The following is a 23,171-nucleotide window of genomic DNA, read 5'->3' as shown; positions in this document are numbered from 1 at the left end:
CTCCGATGACAGTGGGCAGCATACAGCTCTGCTACATCATAAATTTACACGTTTAGAGTGACCATGCTAGCTCTGATATATACCGATTAGACACTTAATTAACATTAATTTAGAGGGCTTTTGGGGGATCTTTGGATGGTTCGCTGTGACATTGTGATTTATGATAAATATATATTTTGGTGTTCCGGCCACAGTTCCTGCCTAACAGCTCCCCAAACCCTTGGAATGTCCTGAGTGATAAGAGCAGTGGGAGCATCTTTTGTTATAATATATATATTTTTTGCTGGAGTAAAATTGCTTTGCAATGTTGCATTACTTTCTTCTGTGCAACGAAGTGAATCAGCTCTATGTATAACTATATCCCCTCCCTCATGGACCTCCCCCCCCCCCCCGCCCATCCCACCCCTCTAGGTCACCACAGAGCACCGAGCTGAGCTCCCTGTGCTATACAGCAGGTTCCCACAAGCTATCTACTTTACACATGGTAGTGTATTTATGTCAAACCTAATCTCCCAATTCGTCCCACCCTCCCCTTTGCCCCCTGTGTCCACATGTCTGTTATATTTGATTTCTTGTCCTCAGTTCCTGAAATCAGAGCCATAAAGGTGAAATGGGTGTCTTGTTTTTCATAACAAGCCCCTTTCAATCACAACTGAGTTTATGTAAATGAGGTGGCTTTTGAAAATCCCCTAAAGATGAGGGAGCTGGTTGCCAGGGAAACCCACCGTGAATAGACAGCTGGAATTTTCAGTCCCATCTCCTGATTTCCCAAGAGGAAAGAGGGGCTGGAGGTTGAATCAATCACCAATGACCAGTGAGTTAATCAATCATGCCTATGTAATGAAGCCTCCATAAAAATCCAGAAGGAGAGGGTTCAAAGAGCTTCCAGGTTGAGGAATGAGAGCTCGTCCATGTGCCACCGCGCTGGGCCCAAATTCCACGGGGACAGAAACTCCTTTGTTCAGGACCTCGCCCTATGTATCTCTTTATCTGGCTGTTGATTTGTATCCTTTAATATCCTTTGTAATATACTGGTAATCTAGTGAGTAAACTGGTTTCCTGGGTCCTGTGAGCTGCTTGAGAAAATTAATCAAACGCAAGGAGGGGGTCATGGAAACCTCTGCTTTATAGCCAGTCAGTCAGAAGCACAGGTGACAGCCTGACTTGCAATCGGCATCTGAAGTGTGTGTGTGTTGGGTGGCGGCGGGCAGTCTTGTGTGAGCCCTTACCTGCAGGATCTGATGCTACCTCCGGGTAGAATGGTGTCAGAATTGAGCCGAGTTGTAGGCAACCCAGCTGGTGTTGAGGAATCACTTGGTGTGGGGGAAAAAATTCACACATAGGAATTGGGTGCAGAATCAGACTCTGAAACCTGAAAAATCCAACATCCCTGACAAGAATAATATATTTAGCCGTATTTCTTGAGTGCCTGTGAGATGTGCTGAGAACTGAAAATGCAACAGTGAGCAAGACACAGCTCCTGCTATCAGTGTCGTACAGTGTCAGGGGAGGCAGCCTCATAACGAGGTGAATGCCATGCAGTCGTGACTAGAATCAATACAGGGCACCAGGGAAGCCCATAGGAAGAGGGTCTGATCAAATGGAAGGCAGAGGAAGCTTCCTGGAGGGCCAGTAGGGTGTGTGGGGGTGAGAGGAAGAACATTCCAGGACAGGGAACAGCATAGTCAAAGACCTGGAAGGGAGAAATGACTCGACCTTCAGGGGAATGAGAAGGTCAGCACTTCCCACGTCCCTGGAAGCCAGGCTGGGCTCTGTGGTAGGGAGGAGAGCAGGAGGGGACGGCAAGAGCCATATGAGAGAGGCCTTGCCAGCAAGCAAGGCGCTTTGAGAGATGTGGGCTCCGTCATAAAGACAAAGGGAAAACACTGAGTGTTAAGTCAGGAGAGTGGGATCAGATATGGGCTTTAGGGAGATTAATTGGGGTGTGGTAGAGAAGGAGTTAGAGGGGTAAGGATTTGGGGCAGGGAGGCTGTCACAGTACTGAAGAGGGTTTCGGGGGACTTAAGGAAAAGGTCCCTGGGATGGAGACAAGCAGATGAATAAGAGAGATTCCAGGGAGGGGCATATAAGGACATAGAGAAGAGAATTTGCGGTAGGAGTCTCCCTTTTCTACTTTGATTTCTTGCTTTGTGAATGAGCAACCCTGAGGGGAAAGCGGTTTTGCAGAAGGGCAGGCTGAGAGGCGCGAGACAAGCAAGGACAGTCAAGTTCTTCTTGGTTCCGTGATGTGGGGGACATGGCGGAGTGTGAACCAGCCTCAGGGTTTCTGTGTTTTGTTTTGTTTGTTTTACAGTGGCTAAATCCTTCCTATTCCTAACCCCTGCCCCACCCTCATCCCACCCTGTGTTCACCCCTACTAACCTATAGGTTAGTATGGGGCTGGGGGGAGATAGCCTCTCAGAAGGGCAAGGTGGAAGTGAAGGACCCTGTGCTCTCAACGAGAATATTCCTTAGCAAGTTGGTGGTGGAGTCAGGGCCAGAACCTTATCTTCCCTCTGACTCCCAGCCCAGTCTCCTTCCACCATACTGAGAGCCCCTTGCCTTCCCGGCTGTGTCACCTCTTTCTCTTCCAGTCCTCAGTTCTGCCACTGTAGATTCCCCTCTGCACAGACCTTGCACATTCTGACTATATTATGGGTTGAATTGTGTGCCCCCCTCCCTGAATTCATAGGACTTCTGATGGACTTCGTGTTTAAGTCCTAGCCCCCAATACCTCAGAAGGTGACCTTAATTGGAAATAAAGTGGTTGTAGATGTAATTAGTTAAATTTAACTAACTTAATTAGTTAGGGTGACGTCATCCTCCTGGAGTAGGTTGGGCCTCTAATCCAGTATGACTGGTGTTATAAAAAAGGGGCAGTTTGGATATAGACACAGACCAACACAGAGGTGCAGGTGTTTAGATATAGACACAGACAAACACATGTGAAGGTGAAGGCATAGGTTGGGGTGATGCCAAGGATTGCTATAGATTGCTAGCAAACCACCAGAAGCTAGGAGAGAGGCATGGAACAGAGTTCACTCTCACAGCCCTTTGAAGGAACCAGCCCTGCTGACACCTTGATTTTGGACTTGTAGCCTCTAGAATTGTGACAGAATAACATTCTGTTGTTCTAAGCCACCCGGTTTGTGGTATTTTGTTATGGCAGCTCTAGCAAACTAATACTGACTATCTAAAAGGCCTTTGTACCCTTCCGTGGCAATAGTTTCATAGTGACCCACAGGATCACTCTGCCTGACACCGAGTGGCCACAGCACAGCGGGGTCAAGATTAACCAAAGATTACCCTTGGGCTTAGTGCTAAACCCATCAGCACTTTTCTTTCGTCTGGTTGACCTGCTGCTCCTTAAGGGCCTACCCCAAATTGTGTTCTCTGTTGATAATATAAGGTTAAAGGGTTTCACCTCTAAAAGTATGAGTTGCCAGTGGTACAAGTAAGGCCATGTCAGTGATAAGAATTTTTTTTTTTGAGAAATTAAGAAATAAGTTCTCTAAATTCAGAATCTGTAAATATGCTTTATCTGAAATAGTTGCTAGTTGCTGAATAATACACACACGCAAATATGTGTGTATATATGTGTGCTTAATATATAATATGTAGACATACATATGTATACACGCTTGCTTTATATAAAAAATATATAGACATACATTCTGAATTTGATCTACATTTAACATTCCCAGTTAAACATTTCTCCAAAATGTTTATCATAAAAAGATACACTGAACTGTTTATATGCTCTGTCTTGGTTTAAATCTTTTGTTGGCAAGATTCTTTGGACATTAGGAGAATGTTAAAAGCGTATCCAGATACACATATAAAAGTACTTACCAAGGAACATTTCAATAACAGATGCCTTCATAGTGAGGACAGCAATCCCCATAAATATCAAAATGGCACCCTAGAGAGGAAGAAACAATAACATCATCATATTTCAGCAAAGAGTTCTGAATTGGATGCACAGAGTGTAGGAAGGGGCTGCCTCATTTTGCATTGCCCTCTGGAGTCTTAGGATTTCAATCTGCGGCTTTCTGTAAACAACGCATGGAGGTCAGCTGCGCTGGTACCCAGAGAGGCTATTCTCAGAAAACCTGTTCTAGCCACCAGCCTCCTCTTCTTCAGAGATTTGGTCTTAGACTAAAGAGGAAATAATTCCACAATTTCCAGAATATGTTCAACCAGTCTTCAAATTAGGACAAAAGCCACACTTACGGTATTTAGAGAACATTTTTAGATTACAAATTGTGGGGGGGGTTTTTGTTTGTTTGTTTTGAATAAATTTATTTTATTTTTGGCTGCATTGGGTCTCTGTTGCTGCGCACAGGCTTTCTCTAGTTGCGGTGAGTGGGGGCTGCTCTTCGTTGTGGTGCGCGGGCTTTTCATTGCGGTGGCTTCTCTTGCCGCAGAGCACAGACTCTAGGCGCGTGGGCTTCAGTAGTTATGGTGAGTGGGCTCAGTAGTTGTGGCACACGAGCTTAGTTGCTCCGCGGCATGTGGGATCTTTCTGGACTAGGGCTTGAACCCGTGTCGCCTGCATTGGCAGGCGGATTCTTAATCACTGCGCCACCAGGGAAATCCTACAAATTGTTTTAGATTACAAAAACAATTCACTCAATAAATACTTATTAAACTCTTATTGTATGTCTAGGGATGAGGTGATTAAAATTGAATTAAAAGATAGTTCTTGCTCTTAAAAGACTTACAGTTCAATAGAAGTGAGAAAACATACCTGGACAGAAATAACCATAACATTAGAGAGTGTGCAGGCCCCCAAAGGAAGAATAAGGGGAGTTTATGGACCAGTGGTTCTCAAACTTTGCTGCATATTAGAATCATCTGGGAGTTTTAAAAGGCCCTGATGCGCAGGCTGCATCTCAGACCAATTGAATCAGAATCTCTTGCAGGTGGGGTCTAGGCGTCAAGCGTTTTCGAAACTCCACAGGTAATTCCAATCTGCAGCCGAGTTTGAGAACCAGTGGTTTAAAGCAAGGCTTCCAAGTTTTAATGTGCATGTGAATCACTTGGGGATCTTGTTAAAATGTAGATTCTAATCCAGTAGATCTGGGATAGTGTCAGAGAGTCCCCAAGAGGTTAGGGGATTTAGAGGAGGGAGAGATTATGTCAGCTGTGGGAATAAGAGGAAGCCTCTTGGAGGTGGCAGCAATTGGGTTAACTCTGAAAGATGAAAATAGGAGATGAAGTGGCTCCAAGTCAGGGGAAACAGCATTGACAGAGGCTCAGAGGTTGGAATGCAGAGTGGATACAAGGATGCTGTTGAAGCAGGATCTTGTTTGACCCACCTCCTAGAGAGATGGAAATAAAACCAAAAATAAATTGGGGTGTAATGAAACTTAAAAGCTTTTGCACAGCAAAGGAAACCATAAACACGACAAAAAGACAACCCTCAGAATGGGAGAAAATATTTGCAAATGAAGCAACTGACAAAGTTAATCTCCAAAATATACAAGCAGCTCAATATCAAAAAAACAAACAACCCAATCCAAAAGTGGGCAGAAAACCTAAATAGACATTTCTCCAAAGAAGATATACAAACACATGAAAAGATGCTCAACATCACTAATCATTAGAGAAATGCAAATCAAAACCACAATGAGGTATCACCTCACACCAGTCAGAATGGCCATCATCAAAAAATCTACAAACAATAAATGCTGGAGAGGGTGTAGAGAAAAGGAAACCCTCTTGCACTGTTGGTGGGAATGTAAATTGATACAGCCAGAATGGAGAACAGTATGGAGGTTCCTTAAAAAACTAAAAATAGAACTACCATATGACCCAGCAATCCCACTCCTGGGCATATACCCAGAGAAAACCATAATTCAAAAAGATACATGTACCACAGTGTTCATTGCAGCACTATTTACAATAGCCAGGACATGGAAGCAATCTAAATGTCCATCGACAGATGAATGGATAAAGAAGATGTGGTACGTATATACAGTGGAATAGTACTCAGCCATTAAAAGAAACGAAATTGAGTTATTTGTAATGAGATGGATGGACCCAGAATCTCTCATACACAGTGAAGTAAATCAGAAAGAGAAAAATACCATATGCAAATGCACATATATGGAATCTAAAAAAACAGTACTGATGAACCTAGTGGCAGGGCAGGGATAAAGATGCAGATGTAGAGTACAGACTTGAGGACATGAGGGGGAAGGGGAAACTGGGATGAAGTGAGAGACTAGCACTGGCATATATACACTATCAAATGTAAAATGGATGGCTAGTGGGAAGCAGCCGCATAGCACAGGGAGATCAGCTCGGTGCTTTGTGACGACCTAGAGGGGTGGGATAGGGAGGATGGGAGGGAGGCTCAAGAGGGAGGAGATACGGGGATATAAGTGTACTTATAGCTGATTCACTTTGTTGTACAACAGAAACGAATACAACATTGTAAAGCAATTATACTCCAATAAAGATGTCTATATATATATGATGCTGTTGATCCATAAGAGGTTCCCTCTTCTCTTAAGGCTACGGGGAAACCCTAGAAGGTTTATTCATACCATCATTAATTGAACATATGATCCCCGTTGAAAAGGCAAGGAAATTAAGGCTTAGAAAGGCAAAATGTCATACCCGTGGTGACCAGGCAGTGAGTAGGGTTAGAATGGAGGTGGGAGTAGGTGGGAAGGATCTGCCCTGGGCTTAGGCGATAAGGTATAACATTGTCTGTAGGGAATTTAAAGACTTAAAGTTGGTCTGCGTTTTATTATCCTTATAAGCTAGCAATTCTAAACCATATCAGTGATAAAGCACTCTTCCTCTCTGGGGCAGATGACTCCCACTACGTCTGCTCCACCCATGCCACAGCTGTGTGGCTTTTAGGCTTTAGCTGGCGTTCATAACCCTACCCTCTGCTCTGTCCACGGGTGTGCTAGGAAAACTGCTGTCTTTAAAAAAGCCCCGATTTAGCCCATTTGTCAATTTCTGTGGCATAAATCCTCCCACCCTGGCTGATGTTGAAGTCACCAAAGTGACATCACTGCATGGAGATTTGGAAAGAGATAAACAATCTGGTACTAGCTAGGTCTAGAGCAAGCTTATATTTAATATGTAGATACAGTGCTGTGCAGAGTTTATTAACAAAAAGCAATGATTAGATTATGGTTGAGGTAGTAATACAAGCACTTGATGCAGCCAACTTAAATAAAACTGGTAGATGAAAGGCTTTATTACAAACAATTAGGCAGCAAGAGTAACCCAAGACAGAACCGATCACTTTGTTAATTTCCAGCAACAGTTGCAATGTGTTAAATTTCCCAATTAAGGTAGTTGACCACTGGCTAAGTAAAAGGCAAATAACCATCTTTATCTTCAAAATAGAAATAGTCACATATATGATTGGCAATTTGATACTTAATTAGCTGGGTCATATTTTGGAAATAGTGTGATGACACATCATTTTTTTGTCTTATATTAATTAGAGGAGCTGCAGATCAACTCACATGTTTTCAGGCCTCAAATTTAATTCTCCTGTTGGGATAAATGCAGTATATCAAGCTACCCTACCCAACCCACCTAACTAGCTCTGCTAGTTGGCTGTTACCATATAGCATTGGACATTTTGTCTGAGTCATCATAGATTTCTCTTTCTCTCGTACCCCACATCTTTTCCATCAGCGAAGCCTGTTGGCTCTACATTCATAATATATCCAGAATCGGACCGCTTCACATCATCTTGACCATTGCCACCTGGTCCAGGTCATGCCCTCTTTCACCTGGATTAAAGCAATTAGTCTCCTAACTAGGTTGTTTCCTTCTCCTACAATCCAAAGTCCACACAGCAGCCAGCGTGATCCTGCTCAAAGTAAATCAGTTCATGGCATTCCTCAGATCAGAACTTCTGTGGTTCTCTGCTTACTCAGAATGAAAGCCAAAATCTTGGCAAGTGGCTCAGGACCCCAATAGATTTGGCCACCATTGGCCCCTCTGACCTCTCTTCCCTCCATTTGACTTCTCGCTTATTAAGCTCCAGGCACACCTCTCCCCTGAGGGTCTCTGCAGTTACTGTTAACTCTACCTGTATGCCCTTCCCCCAGATCAAACATGATTTACTCCCTCATTTCTTTCAAGTCTTTGCTAAACGTTATCTTCCCTTAAGATTTTCCCTAATCACCCAATTTAAAATTGTAAGCCCTCTCCCACCCACCGTCAATTGTACACCCTATCCTTGCCCTACTATCTTTTCTTCCCGTCACTTATCACCTCTGACATACTCTATACTTTGCTAATTGTATTTGTTTATTGTTTGTGTTCTCTACTGGAATGCAAGCTCCATGAAGGCAGGGGTTTTTATTTGATTTTTTTATGTGCTAAAAAAATATACTTAATCCATGAGTGAGTGGTTAGGGCTCTTTCCTTTCCCTAGGAAATAAAGGAAACAAAACAAGGGGAAGACAATCTGTGAATACTCTATAAATCTACTGAATTGTACATTTTCAAAGGTGTATTTTATGGTATGTGGATTATATTTCAATAAGCATTATTGTTGTCAACATACAAACCAAAAGGGAAGATAGAATTTCGGAGAGAAGGGCTCTCAGATCTGTCTTACAACTTTAGAAGACACGATAGACCGACCTTTACACAAAGGGATGAATGGATAAAAAAACAGCAGGATTCCAGGAAGCATGCTAACCCCAGAGGAGATATCCCTCAAGTACTGACTCATCAGTAATGGAACTCGACCAGAATCACTCGGGTCTCTTGGAATCAGAATGTTTGAGGCTTCTTTCTTACCACTTGAATTTCTCTCCTTGCTTGGTTCATTTACTTATACGTTTAAAATGTAAATGTGCTTTTTGAAATGTGTGAAAAAAATTCAGACCCTCTCTCAGCCATTCCAGAAACTGGGGATAAGAATGACCACCAGCACTGTTAAGCAGTTTCTGCAGGCAGTTCAATGTCAAGGAGCTGTGGGGTGCACAGTAATGTTGGAACCTTAATATCTCATGTGCTCACCAGGGTTCTAACAAAAACAGAACAATAAGGGTTTCCAAAAGAACATGTTACTGATTCATAAATGTATGAATTGTGCGTTGAGATGTAATATAAACAGTCCTGAATATGAAGTTCTGGTGGGGCAAATGAAGGCTGATAGTGAAATAAAAATACACATAATGTAACTAGAGTAGCCAGCCAATTTAATTAGATCTCTTGTTGCCTGGAATTAGAAAAGAGCCGATTATTTATTGGTAATACATGATAATGCTGCTTTATATTTTTATGGTTCTTCACAGTGTTTTTTCTCCGATTTTTAAAATTATGGTAAAACACAAAAACATAAAATTTGCTATCTTAACTATTTTAAAGTATACAATTCAGCAGTATTAAATACATCCATAAATGTGCCATCACCACCATTAGCCCTCCATTAAAAACTCTTTTTGTCTTCGTAAAATTGAAACTCTATGCCCATTAAACAATAACTCCCCATTCTCCCCTTTCCCCAGCCCCTGGCAACCACCATTCCACTTCCTGTCTCTATGATTTTGACTTTTCTAAGTATGTCATACAAATGGAATCATACAGTATTTTCTTTTTGTGACTGGCCTGTTTCAAATAGCATAATGTTCTTAAGGTTCATCCATGTTTTATCGTATGTCAGAATTTCTTTCCTTTTTCAGGCTGAATAATATTCCATTGTATGTATATACCACATTTTCCTCATCCATTTATCTGCTAATGGGCACATGGGTTGCTTTTGTGTTTTAGTTATTGTGAATAATGCTGCAACGTACATGGCTATAAAAATATTTCTTTGAGACCCTGCTTTCAATTCTTTTGTGTATGTGTCAAGAAGTGGAATTACTAGATCATATGGTAATTGTATTTTTAATTTTTTGTGGAACCTCCATACTGTTTTCCAGAGTAGCTGTACAACTTTCCATTCCCACTAACAGTGCACAAAAGTTCCAATGTTTCTATATCCTCCCCAACACTTGTTATTTTCTGTTTCTTTTGATAGTAGTAATGGGTGTGAGGTGGCATATTATTGTAGTTTTGATGTGCATTTCCCTAATGATTAGTGATGTTGAGCATCTTTTCATGTACTTGTTGGCCATCTTTATATCTTCTTTGGAGAAATGTCTATTCATGTCCTTTGCCCAGTTTTTAATCAGATTGTTTTTTGATTGTTGTTGAATTTTAGAAGTTTTCTATATATTCTGGATATTAATCCCTTATCAGATATATGATTTACAAATATTTCTTCCCATTCTCTGGGTTGCCTTTTTACTCTGTTGATAGTATCCTTTGGTACACAAAATTATAAAATTTTCATGAAGTCCAATTTGTTTGTTTTTTTCTTTTGTTGTTTATACCTTTGGGTGTCATAGTCAAGAAATCATTGCCAAATCCAATGTTATGAAGCTTTTGTCCTATGTTTTCTTTTAAGAGTTTTACAGTTTTAGGTCTTACATTTAGATCTTTGATCCACTTGAGTTAATTTTGTGTATGGTATTAGGTAAGGGTCCAACTTCTTTCTTTCTCCATGTAGATATCCCCTTTTCCTGGCACCGTTTGTTGAAGAGACTGACTTTTCCCCATTGAATGGTCTTGGCAAAAAAAATCCTTTGACCGTATATGTGAGGGCTAATTTTGGGGCTCTCTATTCTGTTCCATTGGTGTATATGTCTGTGTCTATGCTAGTACCACACTGTTTTGATTATTATAGCTTTGTAATAAGATTTTTAGATCAGAAACTATGAATCCTCCAGTTCTTCTCTTCTTTTGTAAGATTGTTTTAGCTGTTTGGGGTCCTTTGAGATTCCCTATAAATTTTTGCATGTTTTTTTCTATTTCTGCAAAAAATGTCATTGGGATTTTGATATTGTATTGAATCTGTAGATTGCTTTGGGTAGTATTGATATCTTAGCAATACTAATTCTTCCAATCCATGTACATGGGATATGTTTCTACCTATTTTTGCCTTCTTTAGTTTCTTTCAGTAATGTTCTATAGTTTTCATTGTACAAGTCTTTTACCTCCTTGGTTAAGTTAATTCCTAAGTATTTTATACTTTTTGTTACTATTGCAAATGGAATTTTTTTCTTAACTTTTGTTTCAGATTGTTCATTGTTAGTGCAACAGTGATTTTTGTGTGCAACTGACTTGTGTGTGTTGATTTTGTATCCTACTATTTTGAATTCATTTATTAATTCTAACAATTTTGTTGTGGAATCTTTAGGATTTTGTACATACAAGATTATATTATCTGCAAACAGAGATAATTTTATTTCTTCCTTTCCAGTTTGGATGACTTTTATTTCTTTTTCTTGTCTAATTGCTTTGGCTAGAACTTCTAGTACTATGTTGAATAGAAGTAGTGAAAGCAGGCAACCTTGCCTTGCTCCTGATCTTAAAGAGAAAGCTTTCAGTTTTTCACCATTGAGTATGACATTTGCTGTGGGTTTTTCATAAGTGTCTTTTATTATGTTGAGGTTGTTTTCTTCTATTCCTGGTTTATTGAGCATTTTTATCATGAAATGGTGTTGAATTTTGTCAGATGCCTTTTCTGCATCCATTGAGGTAATCATGTGTTATTTTTCCCCTTCATTCTATTAACATGCTGTATTACATTAATTGATTTTTGTATGTTTAACCATCCTTGCATTACAGGAACAAATCCCATTTGGTCATGGTGTATAATTATTTTAATATTCTGGTGAATTTAGTTTGCTAATATTTTGTTGAGGATGTTTTCCATCAGTGTTTATAGGGATATTGTATTGATATGGGAAACTGTAGTTTTCTTGTAGTGTCTTTGGTTTGGTATCCAGGTAGTGCTGGCTTCATAGGATAACTTAGAAAGTGTCCCCTCATTTTCAATTTTTAGGAAATGTTTGAGAAGGATTGGTGTTAGTTCTTCTTTAAATGTTTGGTAGAACTCACCAGTGAAGTCATCAGGTCCAGGGCTTTTCTTTGTTGTAAGATTTTTGATTATTGATTCATTCTCCTTACTAGTTATAGATCTATTCAGATTTTCTATTCCTTCATAATTTAGTCTCGATAGGTTTTGTGTTTTTAGGAATTTGTCCATTTCATCTAGATTATCCAATTTGTTGGTGTACAGTTATTCATAGTACTCTCTTATACTCTTTTTTATTTCAATAACAGTGCTTGCTTCAGGGGAAGAGAACTGGGTAAGTGGTGATCAGGAATAAGAGTGAGTTTTACAGTTTTGTTCTGTTTAAATCTTTACCCTTTGCACATATGTTAATAAATCAGAAGTTAATAAAATTATCTCTTGGGAAGACTTAACATATACAGACAGTGTTGATATCAAATGAGAAGCTACAGTAATCTCCTAACCCTCTCCTTGCTCCTTGCTTTTCTTGCTCCAGGTCATCCTTCCCTTCAGTTGGAAAGGATCAGCTTCCTAAAGCACAGGTCTGACTATGCATTCACCCCCTCAGAATTCTTCTTCACAGTCCATTCATTCTCTGTAGAATAAAGCCCAAATTCCTTAGTGAACTTTTCATGAAATGTCCCAACTTACTTTTCACACCATCTTGCTGCAATTCTCTTCTGTAATCCTCTGCTTTGACCCTAGCACACCCTGGGATTTTGGTCCTTTGTCTGCACCCTGCACATCAGGGTTTTGGCTCATGTTCTTATTACTGTTCTATTTGGAATATGTTACCGCCCCTCATCTGCCTCTCACAAGTATATCCATCTTTCAAGGTTTGCTCATGGGCCACTTCTATTTAAATCTCCCTGATCTTCTAAAGTCAAAATTCATCTTCATTCATGCATGCCTTTAATCATTTAAAAAAATTTTGTGTGTGCACACTATGCTTGGCAGAGAGGAAGAAGGTGCAGGTCCTATCATCAAGTTGCTTTAAGTCTTCTAGGAAGAAACTGATGTGCACTTATCATAACTAGCATTAATGGAGCACACACTAAGTGTCAGTAATGTATTAACTCAATCTTCACAATAACCTGATGAAGTAGGGGCTATTTTTTGCCTTAATTTGAAAAGTAAGGAATTGGAAGCACACAGAGGTTAAATACTTTGCCCAAGGTTTGCAAACCTGGAAGGAAGAGGAGCTGGAATTCAAACCAGGCATTATGAGTGCAGAGATCCGGTATTTCATTTCACTACTTGCCATAGGTGTTTCATAATAAACAAGTGTACTTCCCTCATCTACATTCTGATTTAATTGGTCTGAGTTGAAATCACTGTTGTTTTAAAGTGCCCCAGGTGACTCCACTGTGCAGCCAGAATTGAGAACCTCTGCTATTGAGGATATGGTGATAGCAAAAAGGGTAGATGATTAAATAGGCCTGGGGCATGAGGACTGGAAGAGGCTTGAATTAGTTTAACTGGAGATTGGAAAACAATGAGTGGTGAGGGAAGGACCGGACATAAGAGACGGAGGAGCTTCAGGAACTGGGAACTGCTGGGCCAGGCTGGGAGAGGAATCAGACTGTTAGAGAGGAAAGAAGGGGCCACGTCAGCCTTGAATGCCATGCCTAAAGAATGTGGAATTAATCCTTTAGGCAATAGGGAGACATGGAAGGCTTAAAAATTATTTTTGCGGGCTTCCCTGGTGGCGCAGTGGCTGGGAGTTCGCCTGCCGATGCAGGGGACACGGGTTCGTGCCCCGGTCCGGGAAGATCCCACATGCCACGGAGCGGCTGGGCCCGTGAGCCATGGCCGCTGAGCCTGCGCGTCTGGAGCCTGTGCTCCGCAACGGGAGAGGCCACAGCAGTGAGAGGCCTGCGTACCGCAAAAAAAGAAAAAAAAATTATTTTTGCATTCATAATTTTTACTAAGCCTCCTAGAGGCTTACATGAGCCATTCAGAGAAAATCTGCTCTAGTGGATGTGTAGGATTTATGTAACACTGGTGTTTGATCTGCGGTGCTACGTGGGGGAGCACCTAACAGTACCCTTTGTCCACAAGGCAGAAAGAGCCAGTGTTCATTTGGAAGCATGTAGTAGTTATGACAGGCTTGTGCTATATTTCCAAAATGCCAAAAATCCCATCAGGACAGACATCTCTGAATGGGGAGAGGCCGTATCTGCAGCCTTGCTTTCTCCATCTCTGCCAGATATAAAGCCTCAGCCGCTTGTCAGTGGATTTGGGTTGATCTGGTGAGGATGGACAAAGGAAGGCTGGCACTAAGAGGGGCCTTTACAATGTGGTGGTGGTCTCGGTCTGCATATAAAACTTTATGCAGATCAGGAGCTGCCGACTGGAGTGGTGAGCAGGCTTGCTGAACATCAGAAGAGTGACCTAATAGAGCCAATCTGCAAGGACTGGAAAGTTAATTAAAACAGGAGAAAATCACACTTCTATGCAGCAGATGCTTGATGCATTTTTAGAAGCCCAAGGAAGCCACGGAGAATAAAAAAGGAGGTATGGAGAAACAGATAAAGAGGAAACAAGGTTTCTAGAAAGTTAAATTATAACATGCCCAGCCTTGCCTAAAATCATAATAAGTTCACAGACATGCCAAAACATACCACCAGACGCAGCCCTGCCCACCAGAAAGACAAGATCCAGCCTCATGCACCAGAACACAGGAAACAGTCCCCTCCACCAGGAAGCCTACACAACCCACTGAACCAACCTCACCCACTGGGGGCAGACACAAAAACAATGGGAGCTACAAACCTGCAGCCTGCAAAACTAAGACCTTCAACACAGTAAGTTAAGCAAAATGAGAAGACAGAGAAACACACAGCAGGTGAAGAAGCAAAGTAAACACCCACCAGACCAAACAAATGAAGAGGAAATAGGCAGTCTACCTGAAAAAAAATTCAGAGTAATGATAGTAAAGATGATCCAGAATCTTGGAAATAGAATGGAGAAATTACCAGAAATGTTTAACAAGGACCTAGAAAAACTAAAGAGCAAACAAACAGTGATGGACAACACAATAAGTGAAATAAAAAATTCTCTAGAAGGAATCAATAGCAGAATAACTGAGGCAAAGAACGGATAAGTGACCTGGAAGATAAAGTAGTGGAAATAACTACCACATAGCAGAATAAAGAAAATAGAATGAAAAGAATTGAGGACAGTCTCAGAGACCTCTGGGACAACATTAAACACACCAACATTCGAATTATAGGGGTCTCAGAAGAAGAAGAGAAAAAGAAAGGGACTGAGAAAATATTTGAAGAGATTAGAGTTGAAAACTTCCCTAATATGAGAAAGGAAATAGTCAAGTCCACGAAGCACAGAGTCCCATACAGAACAAATCCAAGGAGAAACACACCAAGACACATATTAATCAAACTATCAAAAATTAGATACAAAGAAAAAATATTAAAAGCAGCAAGGGAAAAGCAACAAATAACATACAAGGGAATCCCCATACAGTTAACAGCTGATCTTTCAGCAGAAACTCTGCAGTCCAGAAGGGTGTGGCAGGACATATTTAAAGTGATGAAAGGGAAAAACCTACAACCAAGATAACTCTACCCAGCAAGGATCTCCTTCAGATTCGATGGAGAAATTAAAACCTTTACAGATAAGCAAAAGCTAAGAGAATTCAGCACCACCAAACCAGCTTTACAACAAATGCTGAAGGAACTTCTCTAGGCAGGAAACACAAGAGAAGGAAAAGACCTACAAAAACAAACCCAAACAATTAAGAAAATGGCAATAGGAACCTACATATCGATAACTACCTTAAATGTAAATGGATTAAAGACTCCAACCAAAAGATATAGACTGGCTGAATGGATATAAAAACAAGACCAGTATGTATGCTGTCTACAAGAGACCCACTTCAGACCTAGGAACACATACAGACTGAAAGTGAGGGAATGGAAGAAGATATTCCATGCAAATGGAAATCAAAAGGAAGCTGTAGTAGCAATTCTCATATCAGACAAAATAGACTTTAAAATAAAGACTATTACAAGAGACAGAGAAGGACACTACATAATGATAAAGGGATCAATCCAAGAAGAATATATAACAATTGTAAATCTTTATGCACCCAGCATAGGATCACCTCAATACATAAGGCAAATGCTAACAGCCATAAAGGGGAAATCGACAGTAACACAATAATAGTAGGGGACTTTAACACCCCACTTTCACCAATGGATAGATCATCCAAAATGAAAATAAATAAGGAAACACAAGCTTTAAATGACACATTGAACAAGATGGACTTAATGGATATTTATAGGACATTCCATCCAAAAACAACAGAATACACTTTCTTCTCAAGTGCTCATGGAACATTCTCCAGGATAGATCATATCTTGGGTCAAATCAAGCCTTGGTAAATTTAAGAACATTGAAATCGTATCAAGTATCTTTTCCAACCACAATGCTATGAGACTAGGTATCAATTACAGGAAAAAATCTGTAGGAAATACAAACAGATAGAGTCTAAGCAACACATTACTAAATAACCAAGAGATCACTGAAGAAATCAAAGAGGAAATCAAAAAATACCTAGAAACAAATGACAATGAAAATACGATGACCCAAAACCTATGGGATGCAGGAAAAGCAGTTCTAAGAGGGAAGTTTATAGCAATGCAGTCTTACCTCAAGAAACAAGAACATCTCAAATAAACAACCTAACCTTACACCTAAAGCAATTAGAGAAAGAAGAACAACAACAACAAGAAAAAACCCCAAATTTAGCAGAAGGAAAGAAATCATAAAGATCAGATCAGAAATAAATGAAAAAGAAATGAAGAAAATGATAGCAAAGATCAATAAAACTAAAAGCTGGTTCTTGGAGAAGATAAGCAAAATTGATAAACCATTAGCCAGACTCATAAAGGAGAAAAAGGAAAAGACTCAAATCAATAGAATTAGAAATGAAAAAGGAGAAGTAACAACTGACACTGCAGAAATACAAAGGATCATGAGAGAGTACTACAAGCAGCTATATGCCAATAAAATGGACAACCTGGAAGAAATGGACAAATTCTTAGAAAAGCACAACCTTCCAAGACTGAACCAGAAAGAAGAGAAAATATAAACAGACCAATCACAAGCACTGAAATTGAAACTGTGATTAAAAATCTTCCAACAGGGCTTCCCTAGTGGCGCAGTGGTTGAGAGTCTGCCTGCCGATGCAGGGGACGCGGGTTCATGTCCCAGTCCGGGAAGATCCCACATGCCACGGAGCGGCTGGGCCTGTGAGCCATGGCCGCAGAACCTGCGCGTCCGGAGCCTGTGCTCCGCAACAGGAAAGGCCACAACAGTGAGAGGACCGTGTACGGTCCTCATCTTCCAACAAACAAAAGCCCAGGAACAGATGGCTTCACAGCTGAGTTCTATGAAACATTTAGAGAAGAGCTAACACCTGTCCTTCTCAAACTCTTCCAAAATACAGCAGAGGGAGGAACACTCCCAAACTCATTCTACGAAGCCACCATCACGCTAATACCAAAACCAGAGAAAGATGTCACAAAAAAAGAAAACTACAGGCCAATGACTGATGAACATAGACACAAAAGCCTCAACAAAATACTAGCAAACAGAATTCAACAGCACATTAAAAGGATCATACACCCTGATCAAGTGGGGTTAATTCCCAGGAATGCAAGGATTCTTCAATATACGCAACTCAATCAGTGTGATAAACCATATTAACAAATTGAAGGAGAAAACCCATATGATCATCTCAATAGATGCAGAAAAAGCTTTCGACAAAATTCAACACCCATTTATGATAAACACCCTCCAGAAAATAGGCATAGAGGGAACTTTCCTCAACATAATAAAGGCCATATATGACAAACCCACAACCAACATCATCCTCAATGGTGAAAAACTGAAACCATTTCCATTAAGATCAGGAACAAGACAAGGTTGCCCACTCTCACCACTATTATTCAACATAGTTTTGGAAGTCTTAGCCACAGCAATCAGAGAAGAAAAGAAAAAAAAAGGAATCCAGATCGGAAAAGAAGAAGTAAAGCTGTCACTGTTTGCAGATGACATGATGCTATACATAGAGAATCCTAAAGATGCTACCAGAAAACTACTAGAGCTAATCAATGAATTTGGCAAAATAGCAGGATACAAAATTAATGTACAGAAATCACTTGCATTCCTGTACACTAATGATGAAAAATCTGAAAGAGAAATTAAGGAAACACTCACATTTACCATTGCAGCAAAAAGGGTAAAATACCTAGGAATAAACCTACCTAAGGAGACAAAAGACCTGTATGCAGAAAACTATAAGACACTGATGAAAGAAGTTAAAGATAATACAGACAGATGGAGAGATAGACCATGTTCTTGGATTGGAAGAATCAACATTGTGAAAATGACTATACTACCCAAGGCAATCTACAGGTTCAGTGCAATCCCTGTCACACTACCAGTGGCATTTTTCACAGAACTAGAACAAAAAATTTCACAAGTTGTATGGAAACACAGAAGACCCCGAATAGCCAAAGCAATCTTGAGAAAGAAAAAGGGAGCTGGAGAAATCAGGCTCCCTGACTTCCGACTCTACTACAAAGCTACAGTAATCAAGACAGTATGGTACTGGCACAGAAACGTAAATATAGATTAATGGAACAGGATAGAACGCCCAGAGATAAACCCATGCACATATGGTCACCTTATCTTTGATAAAGGAGGCAAGAATATACAATGGAGAAAAGAAAGCCTCTTCAGTAAATGGTGCTGGGCAAACTGGACAGCTACATGTAAAAGAATGAAATTAGAAAACTCCCTAACACCATACATAAAAATAAACTCAAAATTGATTAAAGACCTAAATGTAAGGCCAGACACTATCAAACTCTTAGAGGAAAACATAGGCAGAACATGCTATGACATAAATCACAGCAAGATCCTTTTTGACCCACCTCCTAGAGAAACGGAAATAAAAACAAAAATAAACAAATGGACCTAATGAAACTTAAAAGCTTTTGCACAGCAAAGGAAACCATAAACAAGACAAAAAGACAACCCTCAAATGAGAGAAAATATCTGCAAACGAAGCAGCTGACAAAGGATTAATCTCCAAAATATACACGCAACTCATGCAGCTCAATATTGAAAAAACAAACAACCCAATCCAAAAATGGGCAGAAGACGTAAATAGACATTTCTCCAAAGAAGACATACAGATTTCTAACAAGCACATTAAAGGATGCTCAACATCACTAATGGTTAGAGAAATGCAAATCAAAACTACAATGAGGTATCACCTCACACCAGTCAGAATGGCCATCATGAAAAAGTCTACAAACAATAAATGCTGGAGAGGGTGTGGAGAAAAGGAAACCCTCTTGCACTGTTGGTGGGAATGTAAATTGATACAGCCAGAATGGAGAACAGTATGGAGGTTCCTTAAAAAACTAAAAACAGAACTACCATGTCACCTAGCAATCCCACTACTGGGCATATACCCGGAGAAAACCATAGTTCAAAAAGAGTCGTGTACCACAGTGTTCACTGCAGCTCTATTTACAATAGCCAGGACATGGAGGCAACCTAAGTGTTCGTCGACAGATGAATGGATAAAGATGTGGCACATATATACGATGGAATATTACTCAGACATAAACAGAAACGAAATTGAATTATTTGCAGTGAGGTGGATGGGCCTAGAGTCTGTCATACAGGGTGAAGCAAGTCAGAAAGAGAAAAACAAATGCCGTATGCTAACACATATATATGGCATCAAAAAAAAAAAAAGGTTCTGAAGAACCTAATTGCAGAAGAGGAGTAAAGGCGCAGATGTAGGGAATGCACTTGAGGACACGGGGAGGGGGAGGGGAAGCTGGGATGAAGTGAGAGAGTGGCATGGACATATATACACTACCAAATGTAAAATAGCTAATGGGAAGCAGCCACATAGCACAGGGAGATCAGCTCGGTGCTTTGTGACCACCTAGAAGGGTGGGATAGGGAGGGTGGGAGGGAGACACAAGAGGGAGGGGATATGGGGATATATGTATATATATAGCTGATTCACTTTTTGATACAGCAGAAATTAACACACCATTGTAAAGCAATTATACTCCAATAAAGATGTTAAAAAAATTTTTAAAACAAGTTCATAGTCACTAAAAAAAAAAAACTGTATACAGATCATATTTCTCTGGGCTCAGCCTGTAACACTGCATTTCCTGTTGCCATGGTCACTATTACAATCCCCAGGATTCTGTCAAGGAGAGAGAGAGAGTGAGCCGGACAGGACAGTAGTTTTTCTTTCTATTTCCCTTCTTTTTCCAATTCTTTCTTTCTTTTATCTCAAAGAAACACCAAAAGAAAAGTGCAAGCCAAACAGGCAAGAAAAGCAGGGGAAACTTTTGCCTTTTCTCCACATGTTGGCTCCTAAGGATGCACCAGGCTCCTTGAAGATGTTCCCTGAGTCAAGGTATCTGGACCGAACACTCTTGGTTGCCTAAGCAGAGCACCAGCTTCCCTGCTTCCTCCTTTATAACACAACCCCAACTTGGTAAATGGAATAAATGTAGCCAGAGGGCTCAAAGGAAGCTGGTCCATCCCCAGCTCCTGGGGAGGATCCCAATTCCAAGTCTATGCCAAGCATGGTTTTATGTGTGTGTGTGTGGTGTGTGTGGTGTGTGTGTGTGTGTGTGGTGTGTGTGTGGTGTGTGTGTGGTGTGTGTGTGTGTGTGTGTGGTGTGTGTGTGGTATGTGTGCGTGGTGTGTGTGCGTGGTGTGTGTGCGTGGTGTGTGTGTGTGTGTATAGTCCCCCTTGCTGGTGATTGCTTCAGGACCGCAGGCTTGAGCCCATCATCCCAGGGCTCTCTCCAGTTGATCGTGACTATTCAAGGGTGGGCTGTGTCCCAAGATGTATCAGACAGACAGGAAGGAAAAACTTTAATTGTATGTTTTTCAGGGTGAGGTCGCCTCTCTTGTTGGAAATGAACAAGGGAGCAGGTTGTTCCAGGTATGCTGGCAGCCATGTTGTGACCACGGGGCAAGTTAGGCTGAGGAAAAAGCCAGCACATAAAGGAGGAAGGCAGCCAGATGAATCAGAGAAATGGAGCTGGAGCTCTGATTGTCTTGTGCCTAGAGCCTGGACCTACCTCTGGACCACCTATTCTGTGAGATAAAATTTCCCTTTCATTTGGGCTTGCCGCTGAAACATTATTCCTGACTGCTGTTTAACTCACAGTGCCTTTCCATACAGTGAATTCAGCTAGGGAAGACTGTAATGATATGTTTATATCAGAATCTGCAGAGTGTTTTCTCAACAGTTCTCTCATCCAAACCACCTAAGATCCTCTTGAGGCAGTAGATAGACATTATTCCTGTAACTCAGAGCAGTGAAGTGACCTGCCTAAGGTCACATGGCTCAGATCTTCTCTATTTTAATCTTGTGCTCTTTTTACTATATCAAGTTCCTCACGTGACTGTTACTGTAAATTCTGAGCTATACCACAATTTATTATATAATATTATTATAAAGTAAAAATTCCACTCATTTGTATAGTGTCTTTCACTTTTAAAAGACTGGTTACATCTGTGCTTTAATCTCACAAGACCCCTGAAGTAAGCGGTTCAGGTATTATAGTCAGATGCAGAAATAACAATCGCTGAAATTAAGAGAGTCAGCTGGTCAAAAGCCTATGATCTGGAAAAAACAAAACAAAACAAAAAAACCTAGGCCAATCAAGATCTTTCTTGGGATTTTGCAATTATGATCTTGCAAACTGGGAGCCAAGCTGAAGGTAGGGAGAGATGGAGAAGAGAAAGCACGGGGCCCTGGGAGAATCTGGGAGAGGAGATGCTCATTTCCTGGCCACATCCCAGGTCCCATTTCCAGTCTGAAGGAGGCCCAGCTGGACTCAGTCTCTGGTGCATAACAGAGTAAAAGGTTTTCGGGCGCTGTTACTCCAGCCAGTTTGAATTGGTTGCTGTTCCTTGAGGCTTTGATCAAAATGCTTTTCATGTTTGTTGTTTACGTCTTGTTTCCCTGAAATGATTGGGAGGGAAATGAAGGCATGTAAAATGAAAAGGCCTTGTGTGCTTGTCTTTTGGTAGCCTGTAAGCAGGGGTCTCCAGAGAGCCAGGCTCTAGGTAGAAGCGTATCAAAGAATCCCAAGAACTGTGGTAGCCACTGAGAAAGAAGAACACGGCGTGCATGCCTGGGATGCTCTAGGAGGAAAAATGAGAGCGGGAGACCTTGGAATCACGCTGTCAGAAAGTCCCTGTGGACTTGCCAATACAGTTATGACCATGCTTCACGACCAGGGCTGATTTTAACCCCTCAGGAAAGATTCGTCAATATTTGAAGACATTCTTGGTTGTTACAACTTGGAGCTTGGGATGCTATTGGCATCTAGTGGGTAGAGCCAGGGATGCTGCTAAACTTCCCACAGCACACAGGACAGCCCCCTACAATGAAGAGTTATCCAGCCCGATGTGCCAATAGTGCCAGGGTGGAGAAACTCTGGTTTAGGAGGGTGTTTATTTTTCGGTGTATGTATCAGAATCTTATGCTTGTTTATGTTCCAATCTAGGAATTTACCATAAATATTATATTATAAATACTTGCTTTCGATGACTAAAGTGTGTACTGCTAAGGATCCCTATCTCCAGGCTTATTCTTGATCACTGCATCACTCAGGGCAAATCCTAACGCAAAGATACTCACTCCTGGGCAGTTGGGTGGATTAAAGAGAGCTTATGCGTGTGTTCGATGACTGATATATGCCCATGCCATTAGATTCATTGATCCAAGTAGCATGTTTCTACATGTCACAAAACCAAAAAGGGAAAGCCTTTTCTGGTACGGGTGTTTCAGACCATCATTTTGTACCTCGTTAAGAATCTGACATATGGTAATGCTTACCCCACATCCACAAAGGCTTCAACCAATAGTGATTTCTAGTGAGACTACAAACAGTAATTACGTTTCTGAAGTGGTAGTTTAGATCTTATATTGCCAGTGGGAAAAAAGACTAATTTGCAGACATGCCCCCAGATGAGCTCTGAAGAACTCCTTCCAGGAGTTATTTATCCTCTGTAATGGAAGGGGGGCACGAAGAGCAGTAAATCTGGGGGAAGGGCAGAGGATCTCAGTGAAAGGCGAGGTGGGCAATGACTGCTCCTCTGGACACTGTCCTCGGTTTCAAAGATTCTCCTGGAAGCTTTGGAAGATGAGTTTCTCTCTTCAGAAGCTTCTTTACCTAAT

The 23,171-nt window shown here is 40.9% G+C and overlaps 1 protein-coding gene across 3 annotated transcripts in view; it reads right to left on the bottom strand.

The window, feature by feature from the left end:
• VIT (vitrin) overlaps positions 1-23,171 on the bottom strand; it is a 125,907-nt gene that overhangs the window by 92,692 nt on the left and 10,044 nt on the right. For all 3 annotated transcript variants that reach the window (XM_082672489.1, XM_082672490.1, XM_082672491.1), the window contains exon 2: positions 3,853-3,922. In XM_082672489.1, the coding sequence (XP_082528615.1) occupies positions 3,853-3,904 (52 nt within the window). In that variant the 5' untranslated portion in view covers positions 3,905-3,922. The remainder of the gene's footprint in view (positions 1-3,852; positions 3,923-23,171) is intronic.

Source organism: Grampus griseus, assembly GCF_964374135.1.
Source record: "Grampus griseus genome assembly, chromosome: 15".
Taxonomy (NCBI): Eukaryota; Metazoa; Chordata; class Mammalia; order Artiodactyla; family Delphinidae; genus Grampus; species Grampus griseus.
This window is presented reverse-complemented; position numbering and strand designations above follow the sequence as displayed.